This window comes from Oncorhynchus mykiss, chromosome 13 (assembly GCF_057628025.1).
Source record: "Oncorhynchus mykiss isolate SJ-2025 chromosome 13, ASM5762802v1, whole genome shotgun sequence".
Taxonomy (NCBI): domain Eukaryota; kingdom Metazoa; phylum Chordata; class Actinopteri; order Salmoniformes; family Salmonidae; genus Oncorhynchus; species Oncorhynchus mykiss.
The window spans coordinates 55,743,865-55,759,260 of NC_143034.1; the positions used below are offsets into that span (position 1 = coordinate 55,743,865).

A 15,396-nucleotide genomic window follows, 5' to 3' on the forward strand; every position below is an offset into this window, starting at 1 on the left:
ACCCCGCTTCTGTCTCCACAGGGATGGATGGATGGATAGGTGAAGAGCCTCCGAGGCACTATTTATTACCCTTACAGCCATGGCATATAGATCCTACTGTATGCTGGGAATGGAGAAATCATGCATTCTGAGAACACTGTCCTCCCACTGTCACATTTGTTTTTCTAGACATGGTGAGCTACACCACCCCAGCCAGCTTTGTGTGGAGTAACCTCCGGCTCAATAGGAAAAGAGGCTGTGAAATGAACTAGGGCTGTTACTCTCTCTGGAGAAATGAATAGCTGAAACCACAGGCCCCAGCCCACAGTGATATGTGGATCCCTATCCAGTCCATCCCACTGTCTTGGTTTAGGGAGTAACCAGGGAGCGTTACAGCTACCTATTGCCATTTCAAGCAGAGAGAGAGGGTAGTATTTGTTTTTGAAGGTCAGGGAGGGACCTCTGCTAGTGGCTGATTGAGCGGAACCTAAGAGTTTGCCCAGAGAGGCTAATGTAGAGTGCGTCTCAAGGGGAATGTTGAAGTATGGCTGGGCGTTCTTGAACTTTCCAACATCAGCACAGCTCAGAAGTCCTGAAATTTGCATTAAAGGAAAACTGCAGATTGGAATGCATCATTCCTTTTCTTGTCACAACGGACATTACTTCTAGTCAACACTGACCATGGAGTTGTTCAGATAGAAAATATGTCTTCAATCAAATGTATTTATAAAGCCCTTTTGACATCAGCCGATGTCACAAAGTGCTGTACAGAAACCCAGCCAAAACCCCAAACAGCAACCAATGCAGATGTAGATGTCTTAGTTTGACACTTCTCTTTCAGAAACAAAACATAAACCGAGCTCAGATCCTAAGTCCGCTTTACTTACATCTCTGTTGAGTTTTGATATATACAGTGGGGCAAAAAAGTATTTAGTCAGCCACCAATTGTGCAAGTTCTCCTACTTAAAAAGATGAGAGAGGCCTGTCATTTTCAGCATATGTACACTTCAAGTATGACAGACAAAATGAGGAAAAAAAATCCAGAAAATCACATTGTAGGATTTTTAATGAATTTATTTGCAAATTATGGTGGAAAATAAGTATTTGGTCACCTACAAACAAGCAAGATTTCTGGCTCTCACAGACCTGGAACGTCTTCTTTAAGAGGCTCCTCTGTCCTCCACTCGTTACCTGTATTAATGGCACCTGTTTGAACTTGTTATCAGTATAAAAGACACCTGTCCACAACCTCAGTCACACTCCAAACTCCACTATGGCCAAGACCAAAGAGCTGTCAAAGGACACCAGAAACAAATTTGTAGACCTACACCAGGCTGAGAAGACTGAATCTGCAATAGGTAAGCAGCTTGGTTTGAAGAAATCAACTGTGGGAGCAATTATTAGGAAATGGAAGACATACAAGACCACTGATAATCTCCCTCAATCTGGGGCTCCACGCAAGATCTCACCCCGTGGGGTCAAAATGATCACAAGAACGGTGAGCAAAAATCCCAGAACCACATGGGGAGACCTAGTGAATGACCTGCAGAGAGCTGGGACCAAAGTAACAAAGCCTACCATCAGTAACACACTACGCCGCCAGGGACTCAAATCCTGCAGTGCCAGACGTGTCCCCCTGCTTAAGCCAGTACATGTCCAGGCCCGTCTGAAGTTTGCTAGAGAGCATTTGGATGATCCAGAAGAAGATTGGGAGAATGTCATATGGTCAGATGAAACCAAAATATAACTTTTTGGTAAAAACTCAACTCGTCGTGTTTGTAGGACAAAGAATGCCGAGTTGCATCCAAAGAACACCATACCTACTGTGAAGCATGGGGTGGAAACATCATGCTTTGGGTCTGTTTTTCTGCAAAGGGACCAGGACGACTGATCCGTGTAAAGGAAAGAATGAATGGGGCCATGTATCGTAAGATTTTGAGTGAAAACCTCCTTCCATCAGCAAGGGCATTGAAGATGAAACGTAGCTGGGTCTTTCAGCATGACAATGATCCCAAACACACCGCCCGGGCAACGAAGGAGTGGCTTCGTAAGAAGCATTTCAAGGTCCTGGAGTGGCCTAGCCAGTCTCCAGATCTCAACCCCATAGAAAATCTTTGAAGGGAGTTGAAAGTCCATGTTGACCAGCAACAGCTCCAAAACATCACTGCTCTAGAGGAGATCTGCATGGAGGAATGGGCCCAAAATACCAGCAACAGTGTGTGAAAACCTTTGTGAAGACTTACAGAAAACGTTTGACCTATGTCATTGCCAACAAAGGGTATATAAAGTATTGAGATAAACTTTTGTTATTGACCAAATACTTATTTTCCACCATAATTTGCAAATAAATTCATTAAAAATCCTACAATGTGATTTTCTGGATTTTTGTTTCTCATTTTGTCTGTCATACTTGAAGTGTACCTATGATGAAAATTACAGGCCTCTCTCATCTTTTTAAGTGGGAGAACTTGCACAATTGGTGGCTGACTAAATACTTTTTTGCCCCACTGTATATATAGAGAAATACACGTGGGCAGCTTTTTTCCCTATTTGTTTTTGGGCACCTCTCCTTGATCCTTTTTAGTATTGGTGTTTGGTGTTTCATTTTGTAATGAGACCTTAGTTTTGATAGTGAACACAGTTTATAGGAGGTGATTAGGGGAAAACTTGTAGGATGTGTTCTGCTGTGGTGTTGCCTGGGGTCAGTTGAAGCTCAATACCCTGACAACTAAGCCCTTAATCATGACTGTTGACTTCCTTCCCCCTCTCACCTCACTGTGTTGTCGTCGTCGCCTCCACTTCCTTGTCTGAGAGGGAGGTGAGGGAGGACTGAGAATGTAAGACAGTGCTTCTAGAATGTAGTTTTAACTGCAGTCTGGTGTTGTAGTGTACACTCTTTCTTTGGGTTTCGTCATTGATCGGCAGGAATACTAGAGGTCAAATGCACAACTTGCTTTGAACATTTTATGTTTGTCTCATTTGAAAAAAATGTCAGACCTGAACAGGATTTGATATTGAAGACAGAAGCAGACGAGAATTTGGTTTATTCTTATCTTGTCTGCCTTGTACGTCCATTGCATCATGAACCAAGCTTTCTATGCTCAATAAATTATTTGATATGGTCAGAAGAAAAAATACATTTATATTCTGCACTCACTGAATGTTTAATTACTGTTGGATGGGTGTTTTAACTAACCTGGTGCAACCACCCACTGAATTTACATAAACATTTGACTTCTATTAGTTTGTTATACAATTTTAAAAAATGTCAGCAGTAGCACAGAAGAGGTTGTTGGTTTTAAACGTTTGCGGTTGAGAAGTTAAGGGGGGGGGACCTGACCTCAAGGCAGCCTCAAGTGGATGTGTTTTCGAGATCCCAGTGTTTGGAGCGTGGCTTAGCTCAGCCTTATGGTAAGGAAGGTAGGTGCATTTTGTTTCTTATCTTTGGCCAAATGTGCAATTTGCAGCGGCGCGGCTGAACGATTGGACTAATTGATGTTTTCGTGAACACTGTAGATAACGTCATGGAGTTGAACTCTGCTCTGCCCGGTGGAGTGGAGCTGCTGTATGGGGTGTTAAATGGCAGCCCTGCTGCGGTACTGCACACCCTGATCGCGGGGCTTGTTTCGAAGTAGCCAGGCTAGCAGGCCATTATCACCAGCTATCACACACGCCGTAGCTGTCCTGTCCCCCTGCTTCTGAACCAAGACTATGCCATTATAGGATATCACCAAAAAACATCTGCAGTAAAAGATTCTGCAAACCTAGAAATCGGACAAACTGCCAGAGCTGCTCATTGCCACTGAGACTCAACCAAGTGGTCTCATCATGGAGCACCTGATTTAAGGGGCAACTCCACCACTTTTCAAACTTATTTTCATTATCTCCAGCACAATACCCGTGTCTACATATGTGAAAACTGTGCATTTCTATGTTTTATAGAAAAAAAGAATGTTAAAATGTTTTAAACACTATGAGATTTGTGGTAACGTGGGGAGCAAGAAAATACCGTCCCTCTGGCTAGACACTTGTTGCAGGTTTTGAAAATCTTTAAATCTTACCCTGTGATGAGAGTATGTCATTTCTTATTGTTTTAACCACAGATCATAGAAACACACTGGTTTGGTGCTGGAGATCATGAAAATGAGTTTGAAAAGTGGTGGAGTTGCCCTTTAATTAATGATGGGATGATTGCTGCAAAGGAGTGCTGCTGGAGTGGGACTTGGATTTGAACTTGGATTTGAACTTGGATTTGAACTTGGACTTGGAAGTAGCAAGAGGCCAGTTTGTATACCAGTAGAGATTAATGTTCCTATCTACTGTCAAAGCCTTTGCTAGAATAATATCCCGTATGTCTTTTAATGTCAGAAAGATGAAAGCACATGAAAAGCCCTTGACCTGTCAACTGTTATTATAGACACTTCTTACCACATCAAGCGCAAAAGCAATGGTACAGGGAGTGTACTACTCACAAAATCAGAACAGTGGTGTGCTTCAAAGCTCCTCACCTGAAATCTGAAGTCATTTTGTGCTCCTTAATGAAGTCAAGGAAACCCGTCCCAGGGCAGCGGCTGAAGAGGAGTCCCTCTTCCACAGATACTGTATTCTACAGTTCCTTGGGGGGTTGAGAGTGCCAGCCAACCTTGGCTTAAAACCACACGCTTTGTTTGCTACCACTGGAGATACAACTGTAAGTGCCTCCTCTGGGCGGCGTTTAAATTGAAACATTCCACACAAGGTCATTGCCATCCCCATTGAAGTGCTATATATCACAGATAGCAGTTATGTGGATGTGATATGTGACTGTTTGACACCTACACAATGCACTCAGTCCCTCCCCTATGCCGTGTGACGAGTGTAACCTGCAGACAGGCATATAGAGCAGAGAGTGTTAATGTAAAAGTCCAGGTAATCACCATATCATCAGAGATATCCCTGCAAAGAAAATGGCTCATCCCATCTGAATTAATTAGTTTTTCACCTGAGTGTCCATCGATGGAGAGGCAAGAAGGAGTGTCCATTGTTGATTGAGGATTACCAGGAGGGTGAAAAGAGTGCTTCAGAGTAGACTCCATCAGGAAGTCAATGACACTGCCCTTGTACAATTTTTAAATATTTTTTTAATCATTACGGCGGTTGAAAAATATTTAACTTGCTGTGAATTTATGATGCAATGACTTATTTAATGCTGGCTCTATGCTATTACCAATGGCTTGTAATCTGACTAACTACGTTGGATTTTCTCTCCAGACACACTGTCCCCGTGCCTCTAAAGCACTCCTAGTGATCAAAGATTTCCTCCTATTCCTCGCAGTTAGACAGATAAAACATTGAGATTCTCAGTTAAGGCTCCACCAAGTACTATAAAACCCACACATGGTTGCCCTAACTAGTGTAGCATGATCCAGTTGCAAAGGAATGATGAATGAGTACATTATCAAAATGTACTTTGTTCTACTTAGTGTCCAGTTCTTTCATCTTATCAATTTTCATTATCTTTCAAAGATAAGAGGAGTTAGTTCAGTGCCTTAAGTAAGACAAATGAGGCCTTGTCTTTAATGAGCACTAAAGCATGATAGTTGGGATCAGAGCCATAGAGAAATTCTCTGTCACTCCATCTTCTCTGCCATAGGAGAGAAATTCTCTGTCACTCCATCTCCTCTGCCATAGGAGAGAAATTCTCTGTCACTCCAACTTTAGGACAGAACTACAGTAGAAGGGTCGAATATGCTTTTTTACAGATCGTTGTTTACCTTTGAACCTCACTTGGTTCTCTATCACAGATGTGTGTTTGTCAAGCAACTGCCAAAGTAATTATTTAAGTTGTGACCTGGCTATGGCTTCCCGATCTATAACCCAGAAGGTAGCACCAGTTTTTTGGGTGGGTTCTATAAAGCCGCTCTGGTATACCTGCTCAAAATGGAGCCGTGTCAAAGATTGCTGCCAATGTCATTCCACTCTAATACCATGTGATACATCTTGACCTGAAAATCATGGTTAAAAAAATATCTTTCACCCAAACTCTCCCTGCCCTTCACACTGTCTGATCAGCCTGTGTTGATACCCGCGGAGCCGCTATGCCTTTTTGCCATTCACTATCAATTTGAGGCGTGATGCCGAGCCTCCTTGTCCCAACCTTTGCTCTTTTCCTACCGTACGGCGGCACAGGCTAAGTTTTCTATCTGGGCTGCGGCATCAGAGGCAGATACATCAAGATGAAGAAGACTGTAACATAAATACCAGTGCCATTTTCCTCCAGGCTTCCATGGGCCTCACCGAGGGTATAAGAGGGGAGTGTGATGAATCACTGTGCTTGTTGCACCACGACAACCTAACATTTCAGCCTTGCTGGCAGAGAAAAGACCTGTTGCTCTGGTGAAGGTTAAGCATCTGTACACTAGGTGTACGTGGCGTCCCATCCTATAAGACTCTTAATTTAACGCCCTCCGCCCATGTTCCTTCCTGTATAGCCTGTTACCGTTAATGTCAGGGAATAGAGGAGAAGCGTCTCCTCTGTCATGACCAGCGGGACGGCTCCTTTTGATGGCTGTTTCACACACAGCGGATGTACATTACTTCTCGGGGAGAGAGAGGGAGAGTACAGCAGGCAGACTGTCATACAGCACATTGTGTTCCATGCCTGAAGTGAGAGGGACAGCTGATAACCACCCCCACTGACAGTCTCTCATGTCCAGTCAGATGAAGATACAAAGACAACGTCACTACAATACATAGTGTATTCTGAGCCAATGTTGACAATGGCTGTAGGCCAGGTATCCTTTAAATCTTGACTATCTGAGCTGTAATCCTCAACAGGTAGGACTTTGGCCACTGCTGGGCATCTTTATCTGAGTGTCCACCCCAAACTAAGTCCACACAAAGCACAAGGAAAAACTTGTTTTTAAGAGTATCCTGTCCTATTTTAAGATGAGTAAGTAATCACATTAGTCAAAATAAGATGTTTGCATTTAGCCTGTTAGTTAACAACTCTTAACTTATTTCTGCTTGTTCTCTCCAAAGGCATAATCCCACTACTTGTTAGCTATCCTACTACCTCTGTCATTGGTCGTTTTTCCCCCATCCCCTCGGAACATTTTGTCCTTGTAATTGAAGTGAATCATTTCATCCCCCTGACATACATTAAAGTGCCACGGCAGAAGTACACAGTACCTGATTAATAGGGGCAGATTAAAACTCCACGTTCCCAGCCCCTTTCCCCCCTTGCTAGCTCTGGAATATTTCACCTGTGCCCTGAAGAGTGTAAAAACAAACATTGAAGGATTGGAGCAGAGGACTCCACTTCTGTCCCGACCTCACCTGATGCTAGTGAGAGACCTTGAAGGAGGATGAGGCTGCCGGTGGCACCCCTCTCCCCCGTCTCCTCCATATACCCCCTCCCACCGCCCCAGTAGCTGCAGATGAATTGGTAATCCGCTGGCCCCTCACTCAGACCCTATCTAAAGAGCCAATCCATCCTCCCCCTTGACACTGATGGGTTGCCTCTCCTGGCAATTGGGCCCAGATAGATTCTGAGATATTTCCGGTAAGTACAAAAGAGCTTTGGCTCTACTCTAACCTGCATAGCTACACAGGGCTGTGTGGGTGTGTTTTGAAGTGGGGATCCTAGTGGGATGGTGTAGTGGGGTGAGTAGTGAAGCAATGTGCGTTCTGAACGTCACCTCGTGTGAGTGTGATGAAAGCTGAGGAGTGGGCCGTGGAGTCCGTCTGTGACTGATTCCCAGTTTAATGGCCTGATTTGGATTTGGGAAGGTGAGGGGATGGATGGATGGATGGATGGGGGGGGGGGGGGCAGGCAGGACTCTGAGCCTTTAATAAGACTGGCATCCATGCTTAAAGCTCTCATTTAGTAACGCCCAGCCCAACAGCCACAGAGGCAGTCGCACCAATCGATTTGGGGATGGCCTTTGCGCAAACAGTAGGAGGTGGAGGCGCTGACGCCTTTTGTACCATCCAGCCTCCAACCTCTGCTGACTTTAGGTTGGATGAACTGAGAGTCAGAGAGCCTTCACACACTGTATATAATCCATAGCATTCCTATAGGCTGTAGTCTTTGCCTGCGGGATTGTTTCTGGATCAGGCAACTGGAAGGCAATATCTCATTAAGTGGTTTCAGTATTATCCTCATGAGGCATAAAGCCTCCTGCCCTTTGATGGGGGGGAGTTTAGGTCATATTGTTTCTGCAGTCAGCTGACTGATGCTGGCTTGTGTTTCTACCTGGATGGCCATGCTCAGGCATTAGCAGCATGGAGAACAGAGGAGGAAGCTGAGTTATGTGTCCGTCCTGGCCAGCTCAGCACTCTTCCCACAGCCCATTAGGGCCTAAACGATCTTGCCTTGTCAACATGAATCGCTTTAAGATTAGCAATGTTAGAAGGCTTGTCCTTTAAAAGGTATTTTTAAAAACAGTGGTGCTATAATGAAAGGTAGGGGTGGATTAGGGGAGGGCTACATAAAGGGATCATTCCAGAGGTTTGGACCTAATCTGACCAAATCTGTTTGGACCCATCAAAAACATTCAGGGATTAAGCGGTGTGTAGCTTTGCCTAGTTGGCATGCACCGGATCACAATTTGGCATCAGATTAATGTGAAACCGGTGACCCGAAGTCGAATGTAAAAAAAAAAAGTATATTTATTATCTGTATCCTTAAATGCCTCCATGTCATTTCTTTACTCGGCCAATCCTATTACTGTTAGTCATGAGATGATGTAGGTGTATTATAGATTTGGTCAATATTTAGCTTACAATTTAATTCACTTTTTACATTAAATATTTTACTTTACTCTGAGGATTTTTGTGTTTTAGTTTGCATGCAACCAAGTAAAATATGGGTTTGATTTGGTCTAAAGGAAATTTGAGCTTTATTTTACCGTAAAAGATTCCCTTTCAACTCTCCTAGTAGATAGCCTCAAGGGAGCCTTGATTTAAACTGCATGAGGCTATAACAGTCCCTCTGTGGGAGCTGATTTTACCTTTTTGAAATGTCGTACACACAAATCAAATTTATTTATATAGCCCTTCTTACATCAGCTGATATCTCAAAGTGCTGGACAGAAACCCAGCCTAAAACCCCAAACAGCAAGCAATGCAGGTGTAGAAGCACGGTGGCTAGGGAAAAACTCCCTAGAAAGGCCAAAACCTAGGAAGAAACCTAGAGAGGAACCAGGCTATGAGGGGTGGCCAGTCCTCTTCTGGCTGTGCCGCGTGGAGATTATAACAGAACATGGCCAAGATGTTAAAATGTTCATAAATGACCAGCATGGTCAAATAATAATAATCACAGTAGTGCAGCAAATCAGCACCTCAGAAGTAAATGTCAGTTGGCTTTTCATAGCCGATCATTAAGAGTATCTCTACCGCTCCTGCTATCTCCAGAGAGTTGAAAACAGCAGGTCTGGGACAGGTAGCACATCCGGTGAACAGGTCAGTGTTCCATAGCCGCAGGCAGAACAGTTGAAACTGGAGCAACAGTACGGCCAGGTGGACTGGGGACAGCAAGGAGTCCTCATGCCAGGTAGTCCTGAGGTATGGTCCTAGGGCTCAGGTCCTCCGAGAGAGAGAATTAGAGAGAGCATACTTAAATTCACACAGGACACCGGATAAGACAGGAGAAGTACTCCAGATATAACAGACTGACCCTAGCCCCCCGACACAAACTACTGCAGCATAAATACTGGAGGCTGAGACAGGAGGGGTCAGGAGACACTGTGGCCCCATTCGATGATACCCCCAGACAGGGCCAAACAGGCAGGATCTAACCCCACCCACTTTGCCAAAGCACAGCCCCCACACCACTAGAGGGATATCTTCAACCACCAATTTACCATCCTGAGACAAGGCCGAGTATAGTGATTCCGAGGGGAACCGGCCAGGCAGAGACCACAAGGGCGGTTCGTTGCTCCAGGGCCTTTCCGTTCACCTTCACACTCCTGGACCAGACTACACTCAATCATATGACCCACTGAAGAGATGAGTCTTCAGTAAAGACTTAACGGTTGAGACCGAGTCTGTGCCTCTCACATGGGTAGGCAGACCATTCCATAAAAATGGAGCTCTATAGGAGAAAGCCCTGCCTCCAGCTGTTTGCTTAGAAATTCTAGGGACAATTAGGAGTCCTGCGTCTTGTGACCGTAGCGTACATGTAGGTATGTACGGCAGGACCAAATCAGAGAGCTAGGTAGGAGCAAGCCCATGTAATGCTTTGTAGGTTAGCAGTAAAACCTTGAAATCAGCCCTTGCTTTGACAGGAAGCCAGTGTAGGAAGGCTAGCACTGGAGTAATATGATCAAATTGTTTGGTTCTAGTCAGGATTGTAGCAGCCGTATTTAGCACTAACTGAAGTTTATTTAGTGCTTTATCCGGGTAGCCGGAAAGTAGAGCATTGCAGTAGTCTAACCTAGAAGTAACAAAATTATGGATTCATTTTTCTGCATCTTTTCTGGACAGAAAGTTTCAGATTTTTGCAATGTTACGTAGATGGAAAAAATATGTCCTTGAAACAGTCTTAATATGTTCACACACACACTACTTGTTTGTTTTGGTGTTGTTACATCACTTAACTCCAGTACCCGCTGTTTTTCTGTGTGTCTTTCAGCGTTCACCATGATGATTATCCTGGCTCTGATACGTATTGGTAAAGGCCGGGGCGAAGGCCACCCCCGTATGGCCCAGATCTCTGGGGTTCCAAACCTGTTTGGAGTGTGTGTCTACTCCTTCATGTGCCAGCACTCCCTGCCCTCCCTGGTGACGCCCATCTCTGATAAGAGGCGTGTGGGTACCCTGGTGGTGTGTGACTATGTCCTCATCCTTGGCTTCTACGGCCTGCTCTCCTTCACAGCCATCTTCTGCTTCGACAGCTCGCTGCTACACGACATGTACACCCTCAACTTCACTGACAACTGTGACGTGTTGGACATCCCCGCTTTGCGCTACTTCCTGGGCCTCTTCCCCGTCTTCACCATCAGCACCAACTTTCCCATCATTGCAGTCACGCTGCGCAACAACTGGAAGACCCTCTTCCACCGCGACGGGGGCACCTACCCCTGGGTGGTTGACCGCATCGTCTTCCCCCTCATCACCCTGGTTCCGCCCATCATTGTGGCCTTCTGCACCCACAACCTGGAGTCCCTGGTGGGCATCACGGGCGCCTACGCTGGCACGGGCATCCAGTACGTCATCCCCGCCCTACTGGTGTACTACGGACGGCGCCACCTGGTGCCTATGCTGGGCACGGACGAGGTCAACAAGCACCGGTCCCCGTTCCGCCACACCTTCTGGGTGTGGTTCGTAGTGGTGTGGGCGACCTTCTGCCTCATGTTTGTCACAGCCAACATCATCCTGGAGGACACCAAGAAATGAGGACACGGACTGACTGTGAAAGACCGGTTTCTCTGTGTGGGTGTCTTGTATTTCTACATTCTCTCTACCTGAGGCCTTCCAGAACTTGGTACAGGTCGGACGGTGTGCCTTTTTATGCTGCTCTTGTAGCATGGGAAACCCTTTTAATTACAGCGGTAATCAGCAGCCGAAACCATTATAAAGTGTCCTCCCCACCCCGGTTTCAGTACAAAGGATGGGACTGGAGAAATGTAACCATTATAAAGTGTCCTCCCCACCCCGGTTTCAGTACAAAGGATGGGACTGGAGAAATGTGACCATTATAAAGTGTCCTCCCCACCCCGGTTTCAGTACAAAGGATGGGACTGGAGAAATGTAACCATTATAAAGTGTCCTCCCCACCCCTGTGTCAGTAAAAAGCTTGAGGATGGGACTGGAGAAATGTAACCATTATAAAGTGTCCTCCCCACCCCGGTTTCAGTACAAAGGATGGGACTGGAGAAATGTAACCATTATAAAGTGTCCTCCCCACCCCGGTTTCAGTACAAAGGATGGGACTGGAGAAATGTAACCATTATAAAGTGTCCTCCCCACCCCTGTGTCAGTAAAAAGCTTGAGGATGGGACTGGAGAAATGTAACCATTATCAAATTCATAGACCGAGCTATGCATGCAAGGACTAGCCATCCATGATATCAAAATTATAGTTTTAACAATGTTTTAAAGCTATATAGTGTTTATTTACATTTACTTTGTTTACAGACAGTCCCTGTTTCGGTAAAAAGGTTGGGGCTGGAGATGTAAACCATTATCAAATTCATAGATCAAGCTATGCATACAAGGACCAGCCTTCCATGATTTCACAATTATAATTTTAAACATGTTTTTAGGCTATATAGTGTTTATTTACATTTACTTTGTTTACAACATTGGAGTACAACAAGCTTATATTATAGGTACTGATCAGTTGTGAGAGTTGAACTAAGCGGATGAGGCATTTACAAGTTATATTCTTCAAGAATCAATGAGCACATACATTTATTAATTATATCAACTGCAGATCGCCCCTTTTAAGAGTAATCTATACCATTTGTGGAAAGGGACCAAATATCTCGTGATTGTATGAAAGCTGCTACCGTATGTAGGAACACAAGGAAGAGGACCTTGTTCACTCTGTTCCAGTGTCCCTCTGTAGAAAAATACAAGCTGAACAATCGGACTCTATTAGCAAGGCATTGCACTACACAACAGCACTGTTTTTAAGCATATACAAAGAGCTGGTCAACTTGTTTCCAAATGCTTCATTTTAAATCCAAAATAACTGAAGGAAGGATAGAGCAGGGAGGTGTCAGTGTTCCTCTGGACCTTCAGAAACAGTGTTGCGGCTAAAGACAGAATATGCTGAAACTATGGATAGAGCTCAGTGGAGGAAAAATAGAACCTGACAACTAACTCAACGCTCCTGTTCCTAATGGCAATGCAGAGAGACTTTAATGTGGCTTTAAAATGAACTTGGGATGGTGAAGAAAGCAAGCTAAATGAATCTGTTATAATCAGTATATTATGGCTGGCATTTCTACATTCCTCACTGGTGGCTCTGCCTTAGTTCTCCTCGTCTTCCCTGTGAACAATGAACCTTTGTCCATGACAGATCCCTGACTGATGGGCATGATGACAGAGCTCCGTCTCTCGTCATCAGGAGACCGATCTTGAGTTCAAACTCTGTATACAAACCACCCTCATGTTTTACTGTTCACCACCAAATCATCAGCCCTTCATCAACTCCATGTCAGCACCTGACTGCTCTCTGTTGAACTTTGACCCCAGAAAGTTGTCAATGGACACAGGAAGGTTTATGTTGGCTACATCACCAGGAGCCAACTCGTACAGTGCCTACTGTGCCACACAAAGACACCTCTACAGTAGTCCCAGTATATCTCTTTTTGCAATCACTGTTGGTTAAGGTCTTGTAAGTAAGCATTTCACGGTAAAGTCTACACTTGTTGTATTCGGCGCATATGGCAAATAAAGTTGGATTTGATTTTAACCATCTGTCTCGTGCTCGCTCGTAACGAGAACTTTTCAGCTGGCTGATTTGTCGTCAGCTCTTTACTTGAGGTTTTATTACAGTTTCCTGGTAGCTCAGTTTGATCGACTAATTAGATTTTACTTCCAGACATGTGGGAACATCCTCTTCGCCCCGAGCTCTGCTCATGCTAATGTCCACGTTATACGCTTCTGCCTCCTCATTGTCATGTCCTCTGGTTCTATATATCTATATATATCTCTGCTCTATAGAATATATATTATGTCCCATTATTGTCATCAAGTTTGGAGCCCAACTACAGGAGTCATACCTTTGTGAAACAGTATTGTTGTTGGGGAATGTAAATCATGTTTTGTGGTGTAGGGTTCCATATTACATGGTCACATTTAGAATAGTGGTTTTCTTTTACTATGTAAGTGCTAAAGTAATAGCTCAAATGTATCGTTAGCTGCCTGTCATGAGCATTCACCTGGTCAAAAAGGGAAATACTTATTGCCATTCATCGTTTGCACCTGCAACATTGCACAAGTTTGCACATAATTGCCTTGGGTTTGACCTTTTGTGTGTTTTACATAGACTTTTGCAAATGGTTTGAAGATGTTGTAAGGGTTGATAACTATGGTATTTATCTAACAGTCTTCAATGGTATTCTTAACCCATCAATATATACAGCTTGACAATTTAAAATGCGTTAGACTAATAGTCATGCATTGTAGCATATTGATGGCAGTACAGTATTGTTGAGGACTATTGAATGAGAGACCTCTGCATGTTGTTGGTATTGTGTGTGTTAGGACAGAAAAAGACTGCTGACTATTTCTGTAACACTGCTTCTCTCAATATTGGGTGCCTTTCTTCAATCTTGTGTTCCTTCTGGTAATTATTGTTAACATTACATTTCTGCATGCAGCTCCTTCCAAAATTCAGTAGTCAGTGGTTCCTTTAAGGCTTCCAGATTGTGGTGGATAGTTACTCCTCTTCTTATTTTTCCTCATCTTCTTTTCAATACAAATGTGCAATATGCTTTGAACTGGGTTGGGGAAGTAAGATTTCAAGCGAATATTGACTGTTTCTGAGAGTGTTTGTCTGTGTGTGTATTCTTCTGTGTCAGTGTATGTGTCACTTTGAAAAGATTTTAAATGCGTATGTCTGACTCTTATTTGGAGTTGTGAAATGTGCCTTTTTCCCGGGGTTATTGTTTCCATTCATTTGTTGACTGTTGTTTTTCCTGGCACGTCTTTGTTTTAAGCAGCCTGTCAGATAAGATCTGCATGTAAGCCAGTTAATTTAACTGACAACCAATGTCTCCTCAAAATAAACTGGGATATCCTTGTCTTCTAAAGTGTGGGTTTGCCTCGTCTTTGTGACTTTGAGACAGTTCTGTGATTATTAAAGAGATATATAAAATATATTGCAATTTCAGAACATTTCCTTAATATATCAACATTTTAATAGTGGAATGATAGTTTTTTACAATATTTTGTGTTTTTATTGGGCCCACACAAAATTTGCATTCTAATGTTGCAACCTTCTTATTGGCCAATCAAAAGATGGACTGGCTCTTGTCAAATTAGTTCTGAGTGTTTTTTAGGCTTTTTGAGGGTGGTTAGGTTTCTGTTACTGTAATTTAATTATGCCAATGTGTTTTCATTAATTGAAAACCCTTAATCTATTTTATGAGAATTTGTAAGATTCTTGTTTGCATAAAATAGACGGAGACCAGCCATTTCAATAATAGGTAACATAATTTATTCTCGGAGCGAGCTGCCACTTTACCACGAGCAACAGTTTATATACAATAACATGACGTCATTTCATTGCTTAACAGAATCCCTTCCTCTCGACCGGGACAAAGTGAGGTTAATAGTTCATTCTAACTTACTAACACACTCACAGGTCACACAACATAACTGAATTAACTTTTGACCCCCCCAACATTATCGATCACCACTTAGCTGACAGTTCTAATTAACAGAAAACCTAGGAATGCACTCACTTCCTTATCTAAAAATC

General features: G+C 43.6%; 1 protein-coding gene across 2 annotated transcripts in view; it reads left to right on the forward strand.

The window, feature by feature from the left end:
- LOC110486589 (putative sodium-coupled neutral amino acid transporter 12) overlaps positions 1–14,725 on the forward strand; it is an 88,519-nt gene extending 73,794 nt beyond the window's left edge. For both annotated transcript variants that reach the window (XM_021558307.3, XM_090196823.1), the window contains one exon: positions 10,595–14,725. In XM_021558307.3, the coding sequence (XP_021413982.1) occupies positions 10,595–11,358 (764 nt within the window). In that variant the 3' untranslated portion in view covers positions 11,359–14,725. The remainder of the gene's footprint in view (positions 1–10,594) is intronic.
- The last annotated feature ends 671 nt before the right edge of the window (positions 14,726–15,396 follow it).